Source organism: Drosophila serrata, unplaced genomic scaffold (genome assembly GCF_035046125.1).
Source record: "Drosophila serrata isolate PLE 108 unplaced genomic scaffold, ASM3504612v1 contig_382, whole genome shotgun sequence".
Taxonomy (NCBI): domain Eukaryota; kingdom Metazoa; phylum Arthropoda; class Insecta; order Diptera; family Drosophilidae; genus Drosophila; species Drosophila serrata.
The window spans coordinates 7,341,268-7,366,288 of NW_028257280.1; the positions used below are offsets into that span (position 1 = coordinate 7,341,268).

The 25,021-nt window shown below is 41.7% G+C and overlaps 3 protein-coding genes and 1 long non-coding RNA gene across 6 annotated transcripts in view; all 4 read left to right on the top strand.

Annotated features, from left to right (window-relative positions):
• Window positions 1-1,783: 1,783 nt before the first annotated feature.
• Window positions 1,784-2,350, top strand: LOC110185650 (uncharacterized). Its single transcript, XM_020954612.2, has 2 exons — window positions 1,784-1,831; window positions 1,888-2,350. The coding sequence occupies exons 1-2, from the start codon at window positions 1,807-1,809 to the stop codon at window positions 2,268-2,270; spliced, it is 408 nt and encodes a 135-aa protein (XP_020810271.2). The 5' UTR covers window positions 1,784-1,806; the 3' UTR covers window positions 2,271-2,350.
• A 207-nt stretch (window positions 2,351-2,557) lies between these two features.
• On the top strand, window positions 2,558-3,790 carry LOC147642599 (uncharacterized). Of its 3 annotated transcripts, none has more exons than XR_015273428.1 (3): window positions 2,746-2,873; window positions 2,928-3,314; window positions 3,380-3,790. It is a non-coding gene; the product is annotated as an uncharacterized LOC147642599 (long non-coding RNA). The 3 variants fall into 3 exon arrangements; XR_015273429.1 differs by having other exon boundaries at window positions 3,044-3,314; XR_015273427.1 differs by having other exon boundaries at window positions 2,558-3,314.
• A 182-nt stretch (window positions 3,791-3,972) lies between these two features.
• The window catches only part of timeout (circadian regulator timeout), a 76,027-nt gene continuing 54,978 nt past the window's right edge, over window positions 3,973-25,021 (top strand). Inside the window, exons 1-8 of the mRNA XM_020955621.2 lie at window positions 3,973-4,201; window positions 4,259-4,582; window positions 8,346-8,603; window positions 8,660-8,979; window positions 10,828-11,013; window positions 14,990-15,113; window positions 16,034-16,200; window positions 24,565-24,742. Of these exons, the coding sequence (XP_020811280.2) occupies window positions 4,100-4,201; window positions 4,259-4,582; window positions 8,346-8,603; window positions 8,660-8,979; window positions 10,828-11,013; window positions 14,990-15,113; window positions 16,034-16,200; window positions 24,565-24,742 (1,659 nt within the window). The 5' untranslated portion in view covers window positions 3,973-4,099. The remainder of the gene's footprint in view (window positions 4,202-4,258; window positions 4,583-8,345; window positions 8,604-8,659; window positions 8,980-10,827; window positions 11,014-14,989; window positions 15,114-16,033; window positions 16,201-24,564; window positions 24,743-25,021) is intronic.
• LOC110186456 (uncharacterized) lies at window positions 4,529-5,346 on the top strand. Its single transcript, XM_020955644.2, has one exon. The coding sequence runs from the start codon at window positions 4,647-4,649 to the stop codon at window positions 5,217-5,219; it is 573 nt and encodes a 190-aa protein (XP_020811303.1). The 5' UTR covers window positions 4,529-4,646; the 3' UTR covers window positions 5,220-5,346.

Below are 25,021 nucleotides of genomic sequence, written 5' to 3' on the forward strand. Positions count from 1 at the left end.
ACAATTTCCCTTTGATTTGTTCCAACAGTAGAATGGGGGGGACTTTAGCTAGCCGAGGGGTGAAGTGTGTGGCTCTCTAACATATATATACTTATATATATAGACCAGTTTTGCCTTTGCAGGACTTTCGCTTTCATCTCATGACAATCCTGCGGTGGATATGCAGCCGATATGTTGCCCTGCATCAGCTAGGATAAGCATATTGGCTTTGAACTTTATACATTTTGTGGAATTTTCAGCTTTGTAAAGCTAAAACTTTAATGTAAATAAAACAGAAAAGTGTTATGCGCTTAGCATACTGTACAAAAAACAAATTTTTAAGGAGTTTAGTTTAACATAAAATGTTCTTTTTTGTTTTCTATAAAGTTTTTAATAATGTAAATCGATTTCTGTAACAGTAATCGAGGAACATATTTAAAGCGATTTTTTCTTTTTGCAACAAATCGTAGGCCATCATGGCATATGGCTAGAGAACTCTCATTTTTCCGCCATTCAGATTGAAAAATGGCCATGTAATTGCTGCATTGTTGTTGGCCTGGTCGGGTACAAATTGATTTACAACAATTCATTCTCGCCCGGGGCAACCGCTGTGAGACCCAACCCAGCTGACCAGAACACTTGTGGGGGCAAGTAGTCTCAGGTGTGAGTTTTATTTGTTTTGAAATTGTTTTCTCCGCTTTGTTCGGGCTCCCGTATTTTCTTTTTTGTTTGTTTTTTTTTTTTTTGCTTGTATTCCCCCGTTTTGCCTTTGTTTCGAGAGGATGAAAAGGAAGCCAACCAGCCGCACGCAGTGGTGCTCTGTTTTCCTTGCGGCCTGCCGGTAATTTCATTTCGTCCTGCCAGCCAGCCAGCTATTCGCTCCATAGAAGTGCAGCCAGCCCTCGCTTTCGCTTTCGCTTGGGCTTGCGCTTTGGCTCTCACCTTTCGGCGAAACACAAAACCAAAACCAAATCTGGCCCAGTTCGCGGCTGCTATGCAATTAAGCCACGCAATCAGAATGCAAGATGAAGGCTCTGCAAACAATTGAATTCGGCCAGCAAAGGGACACACAGTGATGGGAAAAGGTACAGGTTTCAGTATTCCCAAGCAAGGCTCAGGATATATGGATACAATGATAGCAAAATTAACTTAACTTTAATAAAGATCATCTGTCAGTAGCAGAAATGTATTCCAAATGTTTAAAATTATTCTATATTTATAATAATATAAATTATAAATTAAAGACAAGGCTAAGAGAGTGCTACTTGGGCACTTACCTAAACTGCAGGCAGCGCAACACTGGTAACAGGATGAAGCACAACAGAAGCGTCGAGTTGTGAGGTGGCCCAAATGCTGGCAAAATGGCGGCCACAAGCTGCAAAGCCAACATGGCAGCTGACATCTGTCAGATGCTGTTATTCCGCTGCACTTTTAGTTGCCTTTGGGCTGCATTTGGGCATCCCGGGCATCCTGAGCTCCCCATTCCGGCCGGACTTTGTTTGCCGTTCCCGGCTGAGCACTCACAATGGTTCGCCCGCTGGCAAAATCGGAGCCACTAACGAGCCGGTCCATGTGGTGACCGAGATCGCGGGAATTACGGCGAGCTGAATCATTTTTTGAGGACAACCTGGATCCAGTGCTCCGACTATAGTTTATTTTTTATATTTTTCATTAATTAATTTTAGTTAGAAGCTTGAAACGGAAATTAAAGAAGAACAAGCTGTAAAATTGTATTATTAGGGTATCGAATTGGAATTTTACGTTTCAATGATTTTTTCTAGCAAGTCTTATTACCAGTCAGCACTTGATATAGGAAAGACCGCTTTAATGGATAAATATTTCTTTTTAATGGGTATGGTTCCCACACAATTATAGTCTCTCAATCCCTAATACATTAGATTTCCTTAGCACTTTATATTGTGCCAGAAATCTCTTCTGCTCTGCAAGCTGTCGATGATTTTGAAGTTCCTGAGGAAATTAAATTCAGTAAAAACACACTAGATCCTGTAGAAACGAGGAACAAGAAAGTTATACACACTGAGGGAAGGACTCGTGCATATCGGCAATTGCGTAGTAATTCTATTGATGATCACAATTTAAACATTACCAAATACAATGGCGAAATGATTGACAATTATTGCTGCTTTTGGGTGTACCAAACTCATCCCGCTATTCCCCAAACCTGGAAGCATATGTCCGAATATCCTTTCGACTTTCACTTCAATGGCCAATTTGTGGCGAATAAGCGTCACAATCAAAGTGAAAATCCTTCAAGTAAATTGAATTTTTAATAAATTGTACATTGTAAAATAATATGTAGTAAGGAAAACCTTAATTAAATGCGAATACTTGAATTTTAAAAGATTTTAAAGCAACTTGTGTGCTATATTCAATTCTGTTCACTATATATCTACATGTGCAGCAAGAGTTAATTCATATTATGGAAGATCAACGGAGCCGACAATGGATGATGTGCAATGTGGCTATGCGTTTAATTGAGCCTACGGCACCCGACAGCTCAACTGAGGCTCAGAAATATAATTAACTTTGTCTGCCCGGCAAAGGCGACTGAGGCGGGGCTGGGCGGGGTCAAAGTTGCTCAAAAGTTGGGAAATTCGTTCGGTGACACCCCCCCCCCCCCCGAAAAGCGGGCGAAGGAGGGGGGACGCTTTTTGTGCCTAAAAGCCTGACAGCACATAATGGATTTGACACATTATAATCAGGTTTGCTTTTGCTTGCATAGTGTCCTTCGCCCAGTCTGTCAGTCAGTCAGTCACCCAGTCAGTGAGGCGAGCGGTCCCTCGAGCACTCCGGCAACTTGGGCGCTTTGACGTGCTCTGCTTATTTGGTCAGCAAGTTGTTGTAGTTAGCTATAAACGTGCACAGCAAGAAAAGTATTTATTAATATTTAATTAATAACTAATATACATATAATTCCCACGATTCAGCTGACAACAGAATGACCTTTTATCATATTTAAACCAACATTTTATTTACATAATGAAAGTTAAATTATATTTACATTATTTTTGCAAATATTCCCATTAATTACACCGTATGACAGGTGAAGTGTAAGATTTCTCCCCGTAGAGTAGTTGCCCATCATCATCGTCCTGAGGAGAAGTTTGATAAATAAGCAGAGCGGGCCCATGTCTGGGCATTTACTTAGTTAATTAAATTCAACTTCTTTGGCCGAAGGGAAATGACAGAGGAGGCAAGAGAGCAAGTGAAGCCCTGCTGGGCGAGCGAGGTACAGTGCCCCCAACCCCCCATGAGTGTCCCGACCAACATCCTTCCTGCGAAAAGTTCGTCCAGCGTATTTGTTCATATCATAGGTAAATATTTCCTGGACGGCAGCCTTGATGTTTGCTTTTAATTTCGCCTTTTCTTTTGCCTTTAGTTTTTAATGTGTCCAGGTGATTAGAGCGAGCGGCTGCACTGCCACATCCTGCCGAATCCTGACCAAGGGTATTTGTATGATTCGCCAGATCGCTCTCTCTCTCTCCCCCTGGCTTTGGCAATTTCCTGCTCCAATGACTAATGAAAATGGTGAAAAGATTTAAATTTACCGCACTAAAACACACACGCATACACACGAGCCACTTTCCTTGAAGGATCTTATCTCCCTCCTAACTTCGAGAATAAATTCTGTGTGTGGGTGCGAGCAACTTATGCAAGCAAATAATTCCGTTTTAAATCGATTTAAAATGGAAACGAATGAATATATGTATTGACACAAGTATTTTATGCAAATGCACATATGGAATGCACAGAAAGAAACCAAACGAATAAATTAAAATGTTTATTTGAATTTGATTTGAATTTAATATTTGAAAATTACTTAACGAAGCACAAGACGCCCTCTACCGAACTTTTTTTAAAATTGTAGTTACAACGAACGATTTCTTTTCTATTTCACGAATCAAGGGGCGCCCTCTATAGGATTAGTCAGTGTGATATATCTACTAACCGATCGCATGGAGCAAATCGGTTATCGATAATCAGCTGTTCTTATTCGCGCTCTTTTCACGCAAAAAAAGTATTTCGCTGTTTACTTCGCGTTGTGATTTAGTTTATTAATTGTTTATTGTATATAAGTGAGTGATAAGTGCTTTTCGCGATGTCAGTTTTGCTGGCGGACATTGATGCCACGTGCGCGGCATTGGGGTACAGCGATGGTCAGAAGTATCAAGCAGAACCCGATGCCGCCGAGGGTTTGAAGGTATTTCACTCGCCACACTTAATACAATCTTTGCTTAACAAGATTTCTTACTTCCAGCACCTCATTTGGATACTGCGAAGAGATCTGGATAACCATGAGTATCGCCGCCATTTGGGCCGCGCCAAGGTGGTGCAGACCGACTTGGTTTACATGCTGCCGGACTATGTGCACCACGAGGAACTGTCCGATCTGCTAATCCGCCTGCTTGTCATCCTGACCAATCCCACTCTGCTGCTGTACCGCGAGGGTCCGCCGAAAGACAATCATGGCCGGAAGGTGTTTATGGAACTCATAGACATACTGCAGGGCTACAAAGCAGCCTTTGCTCGGGACAAAATCTGGACGTCACTTTTCGAAAAACTCAAGCAGGCCTTGGAAATAGTGAGTATTAATCGCCCTGGCATCATTATAGATACTTGTTTCTTAAACACAAGTTGACTAAATCATGGCACAAGTCGCTGAGGGAGCAGAAGATTTAGGCTGCGGTGGCAGTGGCAGTGACGATAGTGGCGACGAGAACGCCACCGATGAGGTGTCGAGTACATCTAACATCTACTTCACCTGTATGGTGTGCATGACCACTGGACGCTCGGCGCACGTCAGCCACTGCGGGCACCACTTCTGTGACAAATGCATCCGCAGATGGATGCACACTCGGAATCGCTGCCCGTATTGTCAGGCTTTTGTTGGAAAGCATACACTCATTCCCATAAACATGGAGCCGACTGTTGACTCGCAAATTGTCTCGGAACGTCGTCGTCGCTTACCCCAGGAAAATGAATATCGCAAGATAAGGGCCATCTTGCCAGAAATTGGCATGTTTCAGCGCGGCTACGTCGAGTATCCAATGGGTCGGCGACCGCGTTTCAAGCCGTTGCCGCCGCAGATGCTCAAGGACGCCCCTAAGCTGCCCATTCGCTGCGTATTCATGGCCCCCAACCTGTTCCAGCGCGCAGTGACAATAATTATACTAGCGTTCCTACTGGCCATGTTCCAGAATACCTACGAAAAGGAATAAGTCAAGAACTGTTGATCCGGATCAAACGCATCGAATAATTTAAAACAGATGCAGCATATTTTTTGTTATGTTTAACTAATTGTTAATAGAAAACACTGCAGGCTCGTAATTTATACTCTGCAACACATTCACACTGTGTTATCCTTAATTGGTCTTTCGTCCCGTACAAATGATTGTTTATAGTTTCCCCATACATCTACCCTCAATTGTGTTCAAGGATGGGCTGGTCTCCTTCTCTAAAGCCCAAGCAATTATCGTTGGGGTATTTGCGCAACTATTTCCGTAATCTTTATAATCTATGCATTAATGGCCAAGCGGGTACGCAAAACTTTTAATGGCCCTTGCAGCTGCCAGCAGTCAAGTTTTTTTTTTGTGGGTAGAGAAAGGGCTTTTCACATTGCTCGTTCGCCTCGCACCAAGTTTGTTTTGGCTTTATGACTGCTGTGTTCGTCTCTTTGTGGGGTTCATAACTAATTTGAACTTCATATCTATTCGCTTTTATCTTCTTTATTTGTTCCGTTTCTGTACCCCTTCTTTTATTAACTAAAGTTGTGCGCTTGAAGTGCGGCGTCCTTCTGCTTTGTGGCCCAAAAATCCAAAAGATGGAATTTAATTTGAAAATATCTCAAAATATGAAATCGAATCGGCAAAAGGTTCTCAGCCAGGGAAAGCCGCAACAAGTCGATTCAATAAACGCCCACAACAAGTGTGAACTGCTGAATGTGGGGGTGGCTTCACGACGGTGTTGGTGGTGCCAATGGCTACAAGGCACCTTCAAATCAAACATGTCACAGCCACACAGAGGATGGAATTCCATCCTGGCCTAGACATACCTGCTAAAAAAAAGAACAAGCAAAACCAAACCGAATCAAACTGAACCAACATCGGTGGTGGGTCGAGACACTGTTGAAACCACAAAGGCAAAAGCCCAGCAACAATGATTGCCAATCTGTGGAAGTGTGCCTAGGAGGTAGGGTGTCTGTGGGTGGGTTTTACAAATGCTTTCAATTGCTAGTTTTTAGATGAATGAAAAAAAATCTATATATGTACAACACTGATGAATGACTCTTAGCAATTCCGAAGTTTCGAATACTCTTGTTAAACTTGGGAAGAGATATTTAATGCTAGATTTGTATTTAAAGTTCTTTGAAAACAGATTTTGGTTATCATTACTTCTCGTGACAAACTAATAATTTATTACTCATAAAAATTATGTATTTTCCCTAAATTTGTCGTATTGTCATGACAAATTTCCACGAAAATGTAAAAAGCCCTCTGCAAAGGGTATAAAAAGAAATATATTTGGCCCAACGGCATTGAATTAGGGTCGAATGGTTCGTCCTGTTCAAAATCCCCTCTAGGCAGGCAAAAAATAAAATAAGAATCTTTTTGATTTCGGCGCGATATTTGTGGATGAGCTCCAGGTTGATTTCCCATAAATTTGTAATTGAAAATATACGTTGAATGGGAGACGTGGTCGCCGTCTTGTGGCCTAACTATTTTCCGAATGACCAAATCAAATGAAGTGGCGGGTGGGTGGAACTGCTGGGCAATTATCATAAGTTAAATCCTGGTTACCGAAATGCCAAAACGTAAATCTCAAAGATGAGAGCGAGCCCCTCCTAGTCCCCGCAAACCCATCTCCTAACACAACGAAATAAATTCATTTAAAGCCGATTGAATCGACATTCATAACACTCCGGGGAGCAATTCCAAAGGATTTTCATGGCGCTGCGTTGCCAGCGTTGCCAAAGAGTCGCCCGAGGATTTCTTTACATTTCCATTTTTTAGGGAGCGATTTTCCTTTTATTTGTGCCGTTTTTCTCGTTTTCTGTTTCTGCGTATATATTTTTTTGTTAGGTTAAATGCAGGAGAATTTCTATATGGATGTTGTCTATTTGTTCTTGTTGCTGTGTGGCTGTTGTCGTTGATAATGAATGTGTGCGAGGATTTTTCCGCTGTTGCCTCTGGCGGTGTCGGTCCCTTCTCCTTGCTACTACACTTGAAAAAATGTATAAAATGTAATGGATAATTTAGGAGGTATAAGAAACGAATTTATTAAAAGATACCTATTTTCAAGAAGTTAAGTTCTGCGTTAAATAAAAACAGAAAATGTGCAAGTTTAATGCAACTTTTAAAAGAAGTGCAACCATTCTTCTACAAAATCTAATCGTTAAATAATCTTAAAATAATCAAGTCCCACCAAGACTATTATATATAGCCTTCGTTCTTTCAGTCTCTGAGATCGTTTGCCTTATTTCAAATAATTTATTCAATTTATTACTTTTATATAATATTTTCTTTTATTTGTTGCAAACTTTTTTGCCAAGTGCCTTGGTGTTGGTGGCTGACTTTTTATGCTTTACTTCTTTATTTGCGTCGCGCCGACTTACACGCTTTGATGTATGCGCGGCGAGCAGCCAAGTGGACAGGCTGGAGTAGGAGAAGGACCTTCGTTTTTCCTCTACTTTCTCCGAGTAGGAGTGAAGGCGGGGCATTGAGCTTTCAGTTTTGAATGAGCCACCGTCTCCTCTGCTCCTCCTGCTGCTGTTGTTGTTGTTGTTGCTTAGGGAAACCAAAAACGGAAGTCATTATTAACTTTGGCTTTGAGATGGGCTCGGGGTCCTGAGGTCTGGAACCCCGAGTTCCCTGCCTCATGGGCGGGTGTCTATGTCCGGGCAGAGGAGTCAGCATCAGAGTCGGAGCCACAGCTGGCTTGTAGGCACAAAAGCCGCATTAGTTGTATTTATTTTTAAGCTCACAGCAGCAACTGTAATGTCCTGCTGCGCCCATGGAACGGCAACCGGTCGACCAACCGCCTAGCCACCCTGGAACCCAGCCTCACAACCATCCTCGTTCTCCTGCCAGGCATCCATCCTCTCTCTTATCGCCCACACCCTGCTCAAATTGATTTCAACTTGACTTTGTTGTGGTCCCATCGCCTGTCTTGCCTTGAGTCCGGGCTTCCGTTTTACAGTCGAGCTACATAAATTTGCAATTTAATTTAATTTAATTTCATTTGATTATTTTAACTTGACTCGCGGGATTTGGTGCTTAGATTTTTACACTGGGATTTGCATTTTATTATACTCTCTGACTCGTAATGCGACTTCCTTCCTTCCACAGGCCTTTGCCATCCGAAGCGAGGAGCAGAATCTACTGATTGAGCGCATCCTAGTGCTGGTGCGGAATGTCCTGCAGGTGCCAGCGAATCCGGAGGCCGAGTGCCGGGCGGACAACGATGCCAGCCTTCATGACCAGGTCATTTGGGCCCTCCACCAAACTGGAATGCTGGACCTAGTGCTCTTTGTGATCTCTTCGCCGGATGAAGAGCAGTTCCATCTGCACGGACTGGAGATTTTGTGCCTGCTCTACAGAGAACAGGTTGGTGATGATCTTGAAAGAGTTGTCGTATATGATTAATAACTTGATTGTTTCAGAGTGCCGAGTCCCTGGCGGATGCCTCCCTGCAACGCAGTCTCAGCGAGAAGCAGCGTGATCAGCAGGAGCTACTCGCAGCCCGTCGTCGGGAGCGTGCTCGTCGCCAGGCTCGTCCGCCACCCGGTCGTCATTCACGTTTCGGCGGCACCTACGTCATTCGGAACATGAAGTCCGTCTCGGATCGGGATGTGATCTGTCATCAGGCCTTGGAGCGGGTCTCCTCGATCGATTTCGACCGGGAGAAGGAGCATCAGAAGCGCTCGCATCGTCACATCCAGGAGGAGGCGCAGGTGACCCGCCGCAGCGCGTTCACTGTGAGGTAAGGTCATATTCCACAACCATAGCCATATCCATTTGTCTGTGGCCACTTCCTGCACTTTGGCTTTCGCCCATCTCTATTGTGCGGCTCCTAGTGTAGCCATTAGCATCGGAATTGTTATGGCCACCCGAATGCCAGCCCACATCCCGGCCATTGATTTTCGATTTTACGCTGCCAGGGCAGTCGTATCCAAGAGATTGAGCCAGAGCGAGGGCGCACCAGGGAGCCAGCGAGCCAGCGAGCGTATAAAATAATATTCAATAATAAATGAAGCCATTTCCTTTTGGCCCTTTCGTTGTTCCTCTTCCGCCCCTCCGCCACTCCGTTTCCCAGCTGCCTGTAATTCCTGCTGTTTTATAGAATCGCACAAACGATATTGGCTGCTAGAGGCTCTCGGCTCCTGGCTCCCGGCTCCCTGGCTCTCAGGTTCCGCCTGACTTGGCCGGGTTAAACAATATCTTGGCGCCGAGCAGCACCTCGGTCGCCGCTCCCCTTAATGGCCACCAGGTGCAGCTATTTTATGCTGCTCTGCTAACCAACAAACTACTTAAAGGATCTCCGCCCAGCCCGCCGGCCAAGCAGTCCGGGATGCGGCTGCTGCTATTCGGGCCGTCTTGAATAGTTACAGTAAATGCATTTGCCGCAGTCCTAGGACTTGGTTTGATAGCAGAAAAGATACACTAGTTTTCGTACTTACAGGGATTTCTGATGAAAACTATATGCCTAACGAAATATTACTCGTGATTAATTACAGTAAATTTAAAATCTTTATATAAGCTGAAGTATTTATTAATTCTTTCAATATCTTTTTAGATAATGATCAAATAATGATCAGAGCATTTGAACTTCGTCGGTGAAAAGTCCCAGAGTTTTCCACAATTTGTGGCGTTGAGCATAAAAACCCGTGCAGAGATAAAACTGCAGTAGCAACTTGGCGGCGCCAAAGGCATCGGCATTTTCTGCATCGCCATTGCCATCGGTGCGGCATCGACTTTGGGATCTCTCTCTCTCTGGCCGGCGAGCCGTGCAATTTTCAAGTAAAATCCTCAAAAGGTTTTTCCCCCATTTCGCTCGCTTGCAACATTTTTGCTTGTTAGTCGGCCTGTTCGTTGGCCTGGTTTATGGGCAAGATGCTTAGTCCTTTGGCTGGCCAAATCTTTAGGCGCCCATAAATTGATGGAGCAGAACAAATGTGACCGAGGCGACGCCGATGGCTGTGATTAGACAACTCCAATTGTTCCATCCAACAAACGACATCCGACCGCAAGCAAATGTATGGCCAAGTCGAGTCCGATTCCGAGTCCCAGTCCAAGTCCGAGTCCGGGCACGTAGGCAGCGAAAGTTCATCAATGTCACGTGTCGGGGCCCCGTGTGCTCACAACAATTTGTTAGCCAACCACAAGTGCATCATGTTGCAATAAGCCGCCAAGAGGGTGGCCACATTTTTCTGTTGTGTGTTGCCTCCTTTTTGGCATAAATTAATCCGCGTCGGCATCGATGCGTTGGATTTGTGTTTCGCCTGCTGGCAGAGATTGCTCTCCGCTCGAATAAATCCAAGAGGGGGTTAGATGGTTGGTTGGCTGGCTGCATCTTTTAGCCAGCTTTGCACAAATAAATTGGCCAGGCGAAATTTATTGCATCAGCGCTGCCAAATGTCGTTGCAGCGTCCGCATTTGTTATATAAACTGATAGAGGGCGTTCGCTTTCAATCAATATTATTGTGGTATAACCATTTTTCATGTTCCCCTGCCTCTCTGCCTCTTGCCCCTATCGTCCCAGTTTCCCTTTTGGCTTTTGGATTTTCTCACAATTTTTTCCTCTTTATATATATATTTTTTTTTTTTGCAGACTGTGCCTGCGTGAGTATTGCATCGAGGTGCTGCGCTCCGCTTACAACACGCTGGTGAGGCAGGTGCGACGCGTCCTGGAACGCAATGCCGGCTCATCGAGTCACGATGACTCCTATCTATTGTGGGCCATACGATTTTTCATGGAGTTCAATCGTTTGAGTGGTCTACAATTGCAGTTAGTCAGGTGAGTGCCATCCATGTGTGGGATCGAACAGAGCTGCGAAAGCTTGTAGACTCCTAGGGAAGAAAATGTAGTCTACAAATAATAAGGTTATTCTTAAAGAGTGGCTTATTAGTTCTGGATTCGAAAGGAAAAAAAGAATTTAATCTTAAATATTTAAGTTCCCAATTTAAGGGTAGTTGAGTGTTTAAAACAAAGTGATTTTCTGTAAGCCCTAAGATCTCTTTCCTAAACGTTTTACCTTTTCCTATCCAACAAAGTTTAAAGTACATAATTTTTTTTATTAGTAAGCTTTCATAGTTATCGTAAAACATTTTCTCCCAATGAAGGATCTATTTTTTCAAATAAGTACACTAATTTGGCATCACTGATATGTGACTTACATTTACCAATGTCAATGTGGAGAAGATTTCCGAAAGGAGCTTGCCCTAGATATGGTCTGTGGTTGTTCAAAGCGTTCAAATTAATTGCCTACAGCTTTGAATAAAGATCAAACAGAGTTCTTCCCTTACAAGTGATATGATGATGATTCTGCTGATGAACAAGCTCTGGTCTTGGTGCCTAATGAAACGCTGGACTCGCCTGCTGGCCAAGTCAGCAGATATGCAAATCCTCAGAGCACAAGCTGCTCACTCAAACCGCCTCCATCAAGGCTTTTAATCAAATTACTTTGCAACACTCTTGAAATGAAAGAAATTCTGGAAAAACTTTTATTCCGTTGGCCACTCACTCGCACTTTGAACATTTTTGCTCACAGAAGCCAAATCATATTGGTGGTGTTGAAGTTTAAAATGCAGGAAATGCCATGGAAAAGTTAGAACAAAGTGGGTAAAATATTCCCCAAAAAAATTTAAAGTATATGATTAGTTATTTAAACTAGACTTTCTACGTTATATATTTAACTAACCGAAGCAATATTATACTATTCTTCATTTATTTCCAAGCTTCAAGCTGCTGTCCATAAACTTAAAATTGATTTTCTTGAAATGTTTTTGCCAACAAATAAGCTGCGAATACTTATTATGTCTCTGTCGAAAGGGCGATCCGTCATCCGATTTGTTGAATTGAGAAACTCGGGGGTCCTTTTAAATGGGTGTTTTCAGTGGTTTCCATTTACTCCATTTTCCTCGACCATTTTCTATTTTTATAACAACAGAGAAAAGTGCGCAGCAAATAAAGTTTTCCTTCCACCATGACAATTTCCATTGGCTGTCGCACATTTTGCCTTTAACACTTGCCAGGGAAAATGGTCAAGCGGTGTGTCAATATACGAGATGCGAAATGTTCTCCAAGCTCTCCTGACCCTAGAATTTCCCAAGATCCTGATGCTCCTCTGCGGTCACAACACAATTTGTATGTCATTGTTCGGTTGTCCAACATCAGCGCTTCGTCACTAGAGTTTTATTGCATTACTTTTTGGCAGCGGACAGCGGACAGTGGACAGCGGACAACGGACAACGGACAACAAACACATGCGCAAATCAAAGTCATGACGCCAATTGTTGACCCATGGCACTTGGCCACTTTACAACCACTGCAGGCCAGCTCCGTTTCACTTTGGACTGCAGAACACATCAAGCTCCGTAATATTCTTGGCCAAAGTTGTCGTCAAACAAAACGAACCGGACCGCGATTTTGCTACACATCGAGAAATATTGTGTAGGTTTTTGAGAAACTACAGTATAAAAACTCAGTAATGTAATTCATCTCAAAGTGGTACAAGTTATAGTTAGGTTAAACAAGTACATAATGTTCATTTAATTAATGGAATGAAAAATCATGTACTTATAAGAAATAAAGATCACATCAAGGTGCTATGACCCCATATATTTATATATGTGATCAGTGCTTAACATTTCAGTGGTAAAGATGTTACACGGCCACTTTTTCTTTGTGAAGTATTTGTAGAATTCTTTTTTTTTTGAATAAAAAAGCTTATTAATAGTCATATTTGAATTTTAATTCTTTAAAAACTCAATAGTTAGAAAAAAAGGAATTCAACTTAATGAAAATAATAATGCAGTCCCATTAAAAAATACCATTTTTGTAGTAGGATTATGAGAAACTCCATTGGAATTTTATTTTATAATCATTTTTTTTCTGTGTCTATGCTGTCCCCCTTTGGAATTTTGCTGTCCTGTTGTTGTTTTCATTCTTGTCCAGCATGCTGTTAATAAAATTTTGCGTTCTTTATGCTGTCATTCGGCTGACGCTCCTCCTCCTTGTTCCAGACTCGGCTTCGGCTCCGGCTCCGGCTCCGTCTCCGGCTCGGAGTTTGGCCCTGGCTCCATCATCCCCTTTGCTCTCTTTCGCTGGCTGTGTGGTGGGAAAATTCTTTAAAATTGTTTTGGTTACTTTCAAATTAGTTTCTGAATGACAACAATGAAGCTTTGCAAAAATGTTGTCATTCCGTTGGCGCAAAGTTTTCCCAGACCCGCCTTGGTCCCGTTCCCAGGAGCTGGCGACTCCCTCGCACTATTCTAAGTTGGTTGCCTCGGCTCATGCTTCCGGTCCCACTCCTGTTTTTCATTTTCCTCAATGTCCCTCTGCCTTTTATCATACTTTTTCGTCTCATTTTCTGGCTGTGGCTCTCTCTCCCTGCACCCTTTTCCCAAACGCATCTATATACTTGCCAACCATAAAAGTTTCTGTTTATTTCCTCAAATGCAATTTGACGCTGCCCCCGCACCGCCCTGAACTTTCTTTATCGTCTGCCATTTTCTACTGATTTTGCACTATATAAAGCATGGCATTGCTGTAATGTATGGGCTTTCGGATGGGCAAACTTTTCCTTCCTTCCAACCAGTTTCCAACCCGAAAAAAAAGTGAAATTGAGTTTGTCATTTTGTTTATGCGAGTACACGTACCCGGCATTGATACAAAAATCAATCGTCGGAGTCTCGAAATAATCCGGCTCTCAAAAAACTAAAAAAATACGGGTTTTACTTACCTATAAAGTGGCATATATCCGATTGATCGAATCATTTCACGGACCAACGAAAACAAAGGCCAAGAACTTGCTTGGCTAAGTTTTATAAAATTTGTTTCTCGGCTTTGTAAAACTTCCAGACACAAGTTTCAAAAACTATTTTCTTAGCGACAGTATGGCCTTCAATATACCTTTTGTTTTTATAGTTACGTCAGCAACGTATTAAAGAATTTTTCCTGGGCACCCATTGGAAATTTATTTCCCAAATTTTCAAATGAAAGTTTAAGCATCAATCAAAGTTATTTCCTCGTTCGCTTCGCTTTTTTCTGCACGCTACTGCAAATGTTCATTGCACTTTTATTGATTTTGTAATTTATTTATTTAGGTTCTTATTGCCGCTGCCGCACATCTGTAATTAATTTGTTTTTAATGCCTCTTCAAATGCTCTCGACGTTGTCGCAAAACTTTAATGGTGGTCGCAGCAGACGTCGTTGCTGCTAATTTAGCCAAGTTGCAGGCAAATGCTGCAGTTAGCGGAAGTGGGTGGAGCTGTTTCAGGAAGTAGTTTGTGGTGGGTGGTGGTGGCAAATGTCAACGCCCACTGGTCCCCAGAACCTTGAGCGCAAAGCGGGCGACAGGGAATGGAACTTAGGCTGGCTTGGCGCTCAATTCTAGCGCTACTTAAAAATTAATTTTGTTAATGAGTTTTTCGCTGGGCGAATTGCAAGTGACTGGCGGCGGGCGGCAAGCAGCTTACCTGTTTTGCCGCTCCTTACTGCCAACTTTGGCCAACTTTAATTCAGAATTCAACTACTTAAATATGCACTCTCACATGGTGTTGTGTACACTTGTAAGAATTTGTAGTGCGGCTTGATTGAGAACAACATTTGTACGCTTCCCATGAAGACATAGAGTTTATATACTTAACTAAACATTATTCCTAGTCGTTAAAAATACCCTTTAAGATTAAGAAATTTGTTAAACAATGTATTTCTTTCAGTGCACTTGAATTTAACGGATCCGTGTTGGCTTTTTCCATTTCATTCGCAGCGAATCGTTGAGCGTGCAGTGCTTCCACTGGGTCCTGACGCGCATGCAACATGACATGGACATGATTGTGAGCGACAAGAAACAGGCGCGTCTCTGGGCCAAGCGACTGCATGTAGCCCTTTTGGTAAGTCACTCCAGTCCCGGTCCCAGCCCCAGTTCCAGTTCCAGTCCCAGTCCTCATCCTCCCACTCAGCTTGTTCTCAGAACACACCTCCTCCACCCAGTTCCAGTTCCAGATTCTGGATGGATGCTTCTGCCCCGGCACCTCTTTTGGTGGCCATCTAAGCCGTGTGTGTGTGTGGGGTCTGTTGTTGTTTGCCTTGGCACTGTAAGTGCACTTTTGGGGGCACTCTTCTGGCGCTCGACGTTTGCCTTGGATTAAGCTCAGTATTCCGCACTTTGCTTTCCTCACTCGGTACTCAAGCCAAGCTCTACGCCGCATCCTTAAAGTCCATCGGAATGAAATGGGAAAAAGTTCAAATGAACAGCGGGCTTTATAGGGGATTAGTTACAATGCCAGGCACAAAAGGTTTCTTTGATCATCCTACTAGGGAAATGCGTTTATTTTTCACACCAATTAAATGGATAAAGAACCAAAAGCGATTTAAAATTATATGTAAGAAAATTATATTCAAGAGGGATGAATATAATAAAGATAAATAAATATACATATATTAAGAGCTTGTGTGTTTGCTATCTGCAAAGCTAATGATTAGATGTGTCAATTAATCAATTCATTATCGTTTAATCGAGGCAGGACTCAGTTTGAATCTTAATTAAACCTAATCCACTTCAAAGTCCAATCAATTTCGTTCACGCCCAAGATATTTAGACTGGCCAAAGGATGGTAGTATATATCATTACACCTACCAAGGGGATGTGTGTGTACTTTCATTCTAATTGTTGGCTCCCAGACTCATTACAATGCACCACACACGACACCACACCACACCACACGACATTAGTCCACACTACACCTCGGATCGCTCCAATCAAACGCTTGAGCGTCTGCCAACTTAATGCTTACCAATTTTTTAATTAAAGACATTCCGGGAATTGCTGCAGAGCCTGCTGGCACTGCAAAGGCTCAAGGATGACAACAACGCGCGGGCCCTCTTCGATATGTTATTGAACAACGTGTGCTATGTGCTGGAGTACCGGGAGACAGTGCTGCATTTGTTAATGAACTACAATGAGGCGCACAGCACAAAGTGAGTACCCGGGCGAATAACCATTTCAGCTATGCACATACATTCCGATTGGAAATAACTTGGCCTCCAGGCTCTGCCAGGACTCCCCCATTGCCATATCCTCCATTTTGGCCAGGGTCTGGGCCTGGCCTGCTGCAGTTCTGATAGATAACGGCAGACGAGCGGAGCGTCGACCCCGCGGCACACCATCCGCAAATAAGCAAGCCAAACACACATCCTGGTAATGGGATTACTACGAGCACTCCGTGTAGTTGCCTCACCGAAATATGCAGCGTCTGTCAGGATATCTCCCTTACTGCCAGGATCTCGCCCCGACAATCAGGCATTGTTTGTCTTAGCGGCATGCCTTTGTCTTGAGTCCTGGCCTGTTTGGTCGGCTATTTGCACAGATGTCTGCCGGGTCGCCAATGCTCCTATGTCAGTTCTGCGAAACTAGTTGATTTTTTTTTTGAATTTATCAAGAAATGCTCTTTCGAGAGTATAAAGAATACTCTATATACTACTGTGTAAAAGTAAAAGAGAATGAATTGACATATAAATACCTCTAGTTCAAGGAGGGCAAATATCTGTATCGGTAGTAGATACTTCTCTGCCTAGATCTGCTTATAATGGTGAAGATTTACAGCTAAAGAGAATAGATCCATACTTGAATATCGAATATTTGTTCGCTATATTATATATTTCCGACACTATTAGCTAAACTCTACTTGACATCACTGAACTTAGTGCTCATGCGAGTTTTTCCTCCCAAAAACTGGCTAAGCTAAATGAACTAGTTGCACATTCCCGAGGCGACGGGATCGGTAGTTGGCCAAAAGTTTAATTGATTTTACAAGCATGTGCTGCACGCGTGCTCTGGCATAAAAATTATGCCATTTTCTGGGAGCGCCAGACCACCGACATCTTCGTGTATATATTTTTGAGAGCAAATCGCACACCTTGGCTGCATCCTAATTGCCGAGTTAACAGCGCTCGTGGCCTGCACCTGAAGCTAAATCGAGATTATTTCAAGCCACACTGCGGGTACTTGATAAATCGCTGCAGAGCATTCGGTATTGGATTTAACCAGAAGGTGTGGAGTGCTTAGCTCCCATTAGGTGCAGTAGAATAGAGTTCATTTCGGATATCATATAAACCTACTTTTGCTCAGGAATCAACTTTCGTATTCCTGCACTTTTAAATGGTATCGAAAAAAAGTAGAATAAAATCATGGGTCTGGGATGCTGCATTCCACTGCACCATCCATTTAGATAATTGCAATTTTTAGTACCGAACATGAAGAGTTAGACTCACTTGAATATTTCTAAATGACTGCACAAATTCGCCTGTCAAACAGACTCAACTGCGAGTGCTGTGTGTTGAGTGATACCTGCAATAAATGCCTGGAAATTTATTTCTGTGTCACCAACCCAAGTGACAGTGGCATCAAGATGGAACTTTCTGAGCGTTACTGTCTTTACTTAATTAAATTAAAACTGACACAAAAGATTCATCCGGATACTTTTAAAGTTAAAGCAAACTATGAAACTGAAACTATTCATGATTTTAAAATTCTTTAGCCTGAAGGCTTTTAAAGGCTCTTTTCATTCAAGCAATGGAATAAGCAAACAGAAAACTTTTTAAAAGCGTATTACACATTTAATTAAACTAAATAATTAATTTATAGTTTGGTATTTGTTTTTACAACCTTTTTTTATTTATTATATATTTCCCAAAGTTCAAAACTTGTAAAATGTTCCACAGTATTCGATGATACACCGAGATATAAACAAATTGTTGAGTGACTGTTGAGTTTGACTGTCAACTGTCGACTATCAGGACGCATCACATCGGCCCGTTGGACGAGTACTAGTTACTCAGTCCTGGTAGTCTGTTGGTCGGGGCTCTGGCAATTTCAAAGCTTTGACTAAATTAATTTAGCGCGCAAACATGAAATTGACATCCGGAGCGGAGGAGAGTTGGGAGCTCAAAGGGGCGGACAGGATTCTGGAAACTACATAGTCGGGATTGCAGATACCTCGAATCCCAGGAACTGACTCGCATGTAAATGCAGATGGGGATGTCGATGGTGCAGCAACTGTTGCTTAATTGGAGCATGATTAATGCGGAACGAGATGGGAATAGTTGGTTTAAAGAATTAAATCGATTAAACATTAAGTTACGTCATCACAGATCCAAACGGCTTTCAATTAAGCCGGCCAATTGGCAATCATGTAAATGCTGCTGCCTTTTGAACTGCAATCAGTGTTCGAGTGCCTCACAGATTAAAGATTTTTCGGTGTCAAGATGAATAATTTATGACCCCGCCACGCCACCTTTCTCCGCCCCTTTGTCAGATTATTGCCACCCATTTTCGAGGCGATTTAGAGGCCCCAATAGTGCTGCCATAATTTTGGCTATTTAAAGGACACTAGTTCGAAAAGTTCTGGAGTTATATATAGAATAGCTTAGGCAGCAGCATTGTTACCCTGTTACGCTGCAATCGACGCCCATCAGTCATTGTTGTTGTGGCTGTCATAATTAATAATATTTTCATTATAAACGTCTTATGCCAACAACGTCGCGCTCTACTGCCCGCAAATAGTCGGTCTGGTTTGGTCTGTCCGTCTGGCGGTGTCTGGGCGCAATTATATTTTATCATTTATTCAGCATGCGCTCAAACTCGTCGCGAAGACAATCCCCCAAACCAGGAACCTTCCCAGATTTCCCGAGAACCCGACCGCTGACCAGCAACCCCCTACGAAAAACACCCAAGTGTTCTAATTAATTCTGTATTCTCAACCTGCTGCTACTGCTACTTTAGCTCAGTCTTCCTCCTCATTTTCCCTGGCTCAAACATTGTGGCTGTTGGCGTCCATTTAATCAGCGTAAACGCGAATATCAAATCAGGCACAACAACAGCAGCAGCAACAATAGCAACAAGAAGTTACAAAACCGCGTGCATACAAATTAATTATAAATAATTTATTAACGATTTATCTTTGTCCTGCTGCCAAGCATCGTTGGTCACATGTGCTTGAGATTGAGTAGATGTGCAGAGAGAAGAATTATTGCATTAAGGAAAGTCAAAGAAACATATATTTGGATTTATATTATTTTGGAATTTCGGTTTATACATATAAGTAATTCTTTGGTAATAATGAAATGTGTCAAGGGATTTCCCTCAAAGGAAACATAAGTTCTTAAACTTTCCTACACATTGTTAATGGATCTCTAAAAAAATTAAGAAAACATGGTTACTTAAATATTTCTAATCTAATATGATTATGTATTCTGTTGTTTTATGATTGCTCTAATTGCCTCTTACACATTTTTTTTTCGTGTGTAACACTTTAAGTGGGCGTTGAAGTCAAGGTGGGGTGACTCGATTTGCACCTGCGCATCATTAGGGCATGATGGTAGGTGGGCAATCGATTCGGATCCGCTTGTAAAATGGTTTGTGGCATGCAATATGTTGTGCAACTAACCCACCGCTCTTACCCGCTTCTCCGATGCGGTTACTTGGCGTTGTGGTCAGGTGGCACCGGCATCAGAATCATCAGCATTCAAACATCTGCAGTGCCACCACCATTGCCACTAACCTCCGTCCACCAATAACAGTGTTGTCTGATTTTCATAGCTTGTAAGGATCAAAAGATAGGATGTTTTAAAAGTATAATACAATCAAAAATAGTTTATATTTCATATAGTTTACTAATACAATATATTTTATATAATTAATTATGTTAAAAAACAATTAAGTAATGTCTGCTTTCATTGCATTCACCTATACATTTTATATTTAAAGTTTTACATTCCTCGTTTTGCATTTCCCTCTATTTTTAACGATCGTTTGTATGACATCTATATGATATAGTAATCCGATTTTCATACAATTTTACAAAAAATTGTAGAATAACATAAAATGGCTATATTTAAAACTTGATAAAAATCTGTTGAAAACTGGAAAAGTTATATTTCTTTTTCTTAAAATTTTCCGATTGTTCCTACGGCAGCCATATATACATTTGTATATATATAGTCCACCGATTGGCCATGCTTCGAATTATATGCTAGTAAAATTATATTGAAGAATAACTCCATAATTTCATAGCTTGTTCTTATATTATCATATATATATAATCATACATACTTACTGGTCATAGGTACTTACTGTTCAGAGTTACTTAATGTTCATTGATACTTACTGATCAGAGTTACTTAATGTTCATTGATACTTACTGATCAGAGTTACTTACTGCTCATAGTTACTTATTGATTATAGTTAAATTAAATAGCTCGCTGCTCCTCTCTGCCTCTCCCCCTCTCACTCTATGTTAATCGCTCTATGTTAATCTCTAGAGGCAAATGCTTCTCTCCCACGCACTCACACTCACTTTCTCTGCTCTTCTCTGCTCTTCTCTGCTCTGCTCGGGGACTATAAATAGAGGTGCTGAGGTCGCGCGCGCCTCAGTCTGTCCTAGGGGTACCTAGTGTTAACATCTCAAGTGATAGTGATAGTGATCCCCCTTCGATCCCAAAAATATGACGTGGCCAATACATCTGGATGACTAGGAAGAAACTAACTTTGGGTTCTAACATCCCCGGAACGGAGTGACTGCTGCCGGCCAAGTTTCAGAAATGTGTTGTTATAAAAGTTGCAAGTCATTGTTTATTAGTGTTCAAAATTAGTAACTGAACATACATACTTACTGGTCATCGGTACTTACTGTTCAGAGTTACTTAATGTTCATTGATACTTACTGATCAGAGTTACTTACTGCTCATAGTTACTTATTGATTATAGTTAAATTAAATAGCTCGCTGCTCCTCTCTGCCTCTCCCCCTCTCACTCTATGTTAATCGCTCTATGTTAATCTCTAGAGGCAAATGCTTCTCTCCCACGCACTCACACTCACTTTCTCTGCTCTTCTCTGCTCTGCTCGGGGACTATAAATAGAGGTGCTGAGGTCGCGCGCGCCTCAGTCTGTCCTAGGGGTACCTAGTGTTAACATCTCAAGTGATAGTGATAGTGATCCCCCTTCGATCCCAAAAATATGACGTGGCCAATACATCTGGATGACTAGGATGAAACTCACTTTGGCTGAAGTCACCATTCTTGGTCAATGTAAACAATGACGAAAGAATGACGTGTCCTTTACGGGGGTAAGTCTTAACCATGACATTTATATTATGTATGAAGAAGCTGTAGGTGGGATTAGGCCTAGTTCTAGACTTTATATTCCAATTTATTTCCTTATTGCCATGGTCCCCTTTACATATTTAGAAACTTACTAATACTTTTCAATACTTTAGATACTTACTGATTATAGTTACTTACTGGTCATAGATACTTACTGTTCAGAGTTACTTACTGGTCATAGATATTTACTGATCAGAGTTTCTTAATGTTAATTGATACCTACTGATCATAGATACTTACTGATCATAGTTACTTAATGTTAATTGATACCTTATGATCATAGTTATTTACTGGTCAAAGTTATATACTGGTCTTAGTCACTTACTGGTCATAGATATTTACTGGTCATAGGTACTTGCTGATCATAGATACTTACTGATCATAGTTACTTACTGTTCAAAGATACTTACTGATCCTCAAAATATAACAACCGTTTCCGATTTTCATGTTTTGGTATGCATTGTACAGCAGATACCTATATATACGAAAGTAACCCCAACTTGGTCTTATTTTCCATCTAACAAGTAATAATAATAATACGATCGAAAACTAGCTGAATGGTCACCACCAACCCTATAATAGAAGTCAGTACAAAGTCCGCAGCTACCAGCAGTTTTTACGCTTCGCCTGCTGTTAATACTGCCACCACATGCATCTTTGCGGCGCGGCAGTGTCGCCGCCAGCGGGGATGCTCTTGATTCATTTCACATTTCAGTTATCATCAAATGGGCACCGCACAGGCGGCACTGGGAGCCATCATCCTGCACCCACTAGCGGTTGAGAGGTATGGAGTCTCTCACACACACACATATAGATTCACTCAAATTTCCAAATCCATGTGCATCACACTCCGCCTTTGCAGTCAACTGAGCCCCTTTATCATCAATTTGCCACTAGCCCCCGATCCGACGTCTAACCACCCGTCAGTTGTGGTCCTTGCTGACAGTTCTTGATCAATACAAATGGCCAAATATCTTGCAATTGGCTGGTGAATGTTAACAGGCTTCCATTCAATGGCTGCTATATGCGGCTATTCAATCTCCAGCGCCATTATACTCATTTAATTTATGGTACTAGATCTGGTTCGGGTTGCATTTCAAGACGCGTATCTGGTAGATAGTACCTTGAAGTGAAAATCTCATTTGTAGAATAATTATACTGTGTTTAAAAGTATTTTGAATAGAATTGAGTTGGATTATAATGGTTAACAATTTGTAAATCCTATATCATCTATTTTTATGTGGTTATTATTGTGATATTTTCGCTTAATTGAATGAACTGCGGGAAACTCTAAACATGTCTGCCTTGGGAAAGCCCACATAATCAGTTTTGTCCATCAAAAGACCATTGCACTGCACAGCATTGCATTTGCGTTTGATTTTTAACGGATGCTCGGTTGGCAGAACACCGGGCCCTTTTGAATTATTTGCCCGTTTAATTTGGCTAAATGTCTATGCATCTATGGCATCGATTCTCGTTTGCCGTGCAACCGGTACCCTCCTGAATGCCGGATAACCACTTTCATTACAAATTCATTTCCCCGGACGCCGGCTCCCAGGATCACCTCGCCAGCTGCGTTTTGGTGGCACATTGACCGCATTTGCAAAATGCCGATGGAGGAGGTAAGCTCCTGCAGCATGTCGCTCTCGCCGGGGCATTAAAATTCGCAATGAATTTGCATAAATTTTGGAAAGCGCCAATCGCCACCCTCGAGTGTGAACGAAGCCGCGACCTTTTTGGCCATTTCGGAGTTTTTGCCACCCACGCGATGTTGCCATTTTTATGAACCCAGGACCTGGCAATTAGAGGGCTGAAAGCGGAACTCTTAACGACTTGAATAGGGATTTCGCCCACACATATGCTCAGGCAAATATTGGAAAATCGTGTTTAAAGCCAAATTTGGTTTATACATGTGATTTTCTTATTTGTTTTTGGGTTCTATTTGTAACATATATAATTTAGGGAATATAATTAGATGGTGCATGCTTTTTATAAATACTCTAACCTTCTCAATTCTTTATCAGCCTGCAGACTCGTTTCTGTTTATTGGTTACTACTAAATATTTGAAGCCCATTAGGACCCGCCCTCTCTGCATACTGGGCCTGTTTTGCATTGTCCTTTTTTTTGTTGGTGACTCGCGCGATTTTCATTATTCAAACGGCAATCAATCATTTTAACAAATTGACGTGCACAATGACGCTGGCTTTTATTTTTCGGCTTCTGGGTTTGGGGCACGCTAAAAACAAAAGCGGAAGTTAGCTCTGCATAGCGGCAGCTGATTTTGGCATTTTAGCGGCTGTCTTCTTGCCTTGTTTTTTGTCGGTTGGCGGCGATGCCTTTTGCCATTTTGAGGGTAATTTGCTAATTGGAGGCGTCATCGGTTTCGACAGCAAAAGCAAGGGACGACAGGGGCTCACTCTGCATCATCAGTCGACCCCCGGAATCGAGTTGGGTTAGTTAGTCATTCACGGGGGCAAAAATTCTGCCTCATTCCGCCCCAAAGCCGGGTTAGTGGGCGGAAGCCGAAAAAGGGCAGCCTTTGGCCTTTTTAATGTACTCGATGATATTCAATAAATATTTTCGACCCTCGGAAGAGGTTATTGATGTAAGCCTTTGATTTATTCGTCAGCAATTCGGGATGAATGCTGGAAATTGATTGAATATATTTCTCTGCCTCTAACAGTTGTAATTTAAGAAATTTCTTCCCTTTAATTTTGTTCATATATATTGGAAATTAAATAATATTAAGGTTACAAAAATTTAATTAATATTATTTGACGGTTGAGGAGTATATTCTTTCATTTATTGAGATTCTGCTTTGATTTACTCTTATTAATTGACCCAAAATTGATTGAAAAATGATTTCTATTTGAATAAATGTGTGTCAAACCATTGAGTATTTGCGATTGCGACCTGTTAATTACTGCGAGTGTAGAATGAACATAAATATTTACCATAAATTGAATTCGACAAAAAGAAATTGTGTTAAAAAAATTATGCATTTGCCACATTTAATTGAATTCTGAGCATGTGGTATGCATTTTTCATATGGATACGATGGGGTCGGGTCCAGCATCCAACAAATTCAATTTGGATGCGGATGCACCCACACATATTCGTTATTATAAAGAATTTAATTACAATATATTCTCATTTTGTTAACTAACCTCTCCACACACAGGGTGTTCCTGCGCGACGTGGTGGAAACGGCCAACGTATTCATTAAAATGATGGAGCGCTTCTGCCAGGATTCTGTGGTGGTCCAGGACAAGCGACGTGGAGGAGGAGCCGGTGGCCGGAAAAAGAAACAGCTGGCGGCAAAGTCCAAACCAGCGGCAACGGTTCCACAACCCACAGAGGTAAGTGAAAAATTTAATTCTGGTTTTTAGTTTTGAGAAAAAATAAGACAACCTAAATTTAATTTAGTTTACTCTAGATTCAATTATAATTGATTAAGTTAATTGAATTATACTTCAGCTTAGATTTTTACATTTCGCACAAGAAAAAGAAGTATTGAATGTATCTTAAATATAAAATTTCCACTAAAATGTAATATTGAAATACATTTGAAGCCTGAAAAGCTAAAATTTAAATACATTTAAATATAAAGCGACCAAAAACCAATTTGAATCCACTCT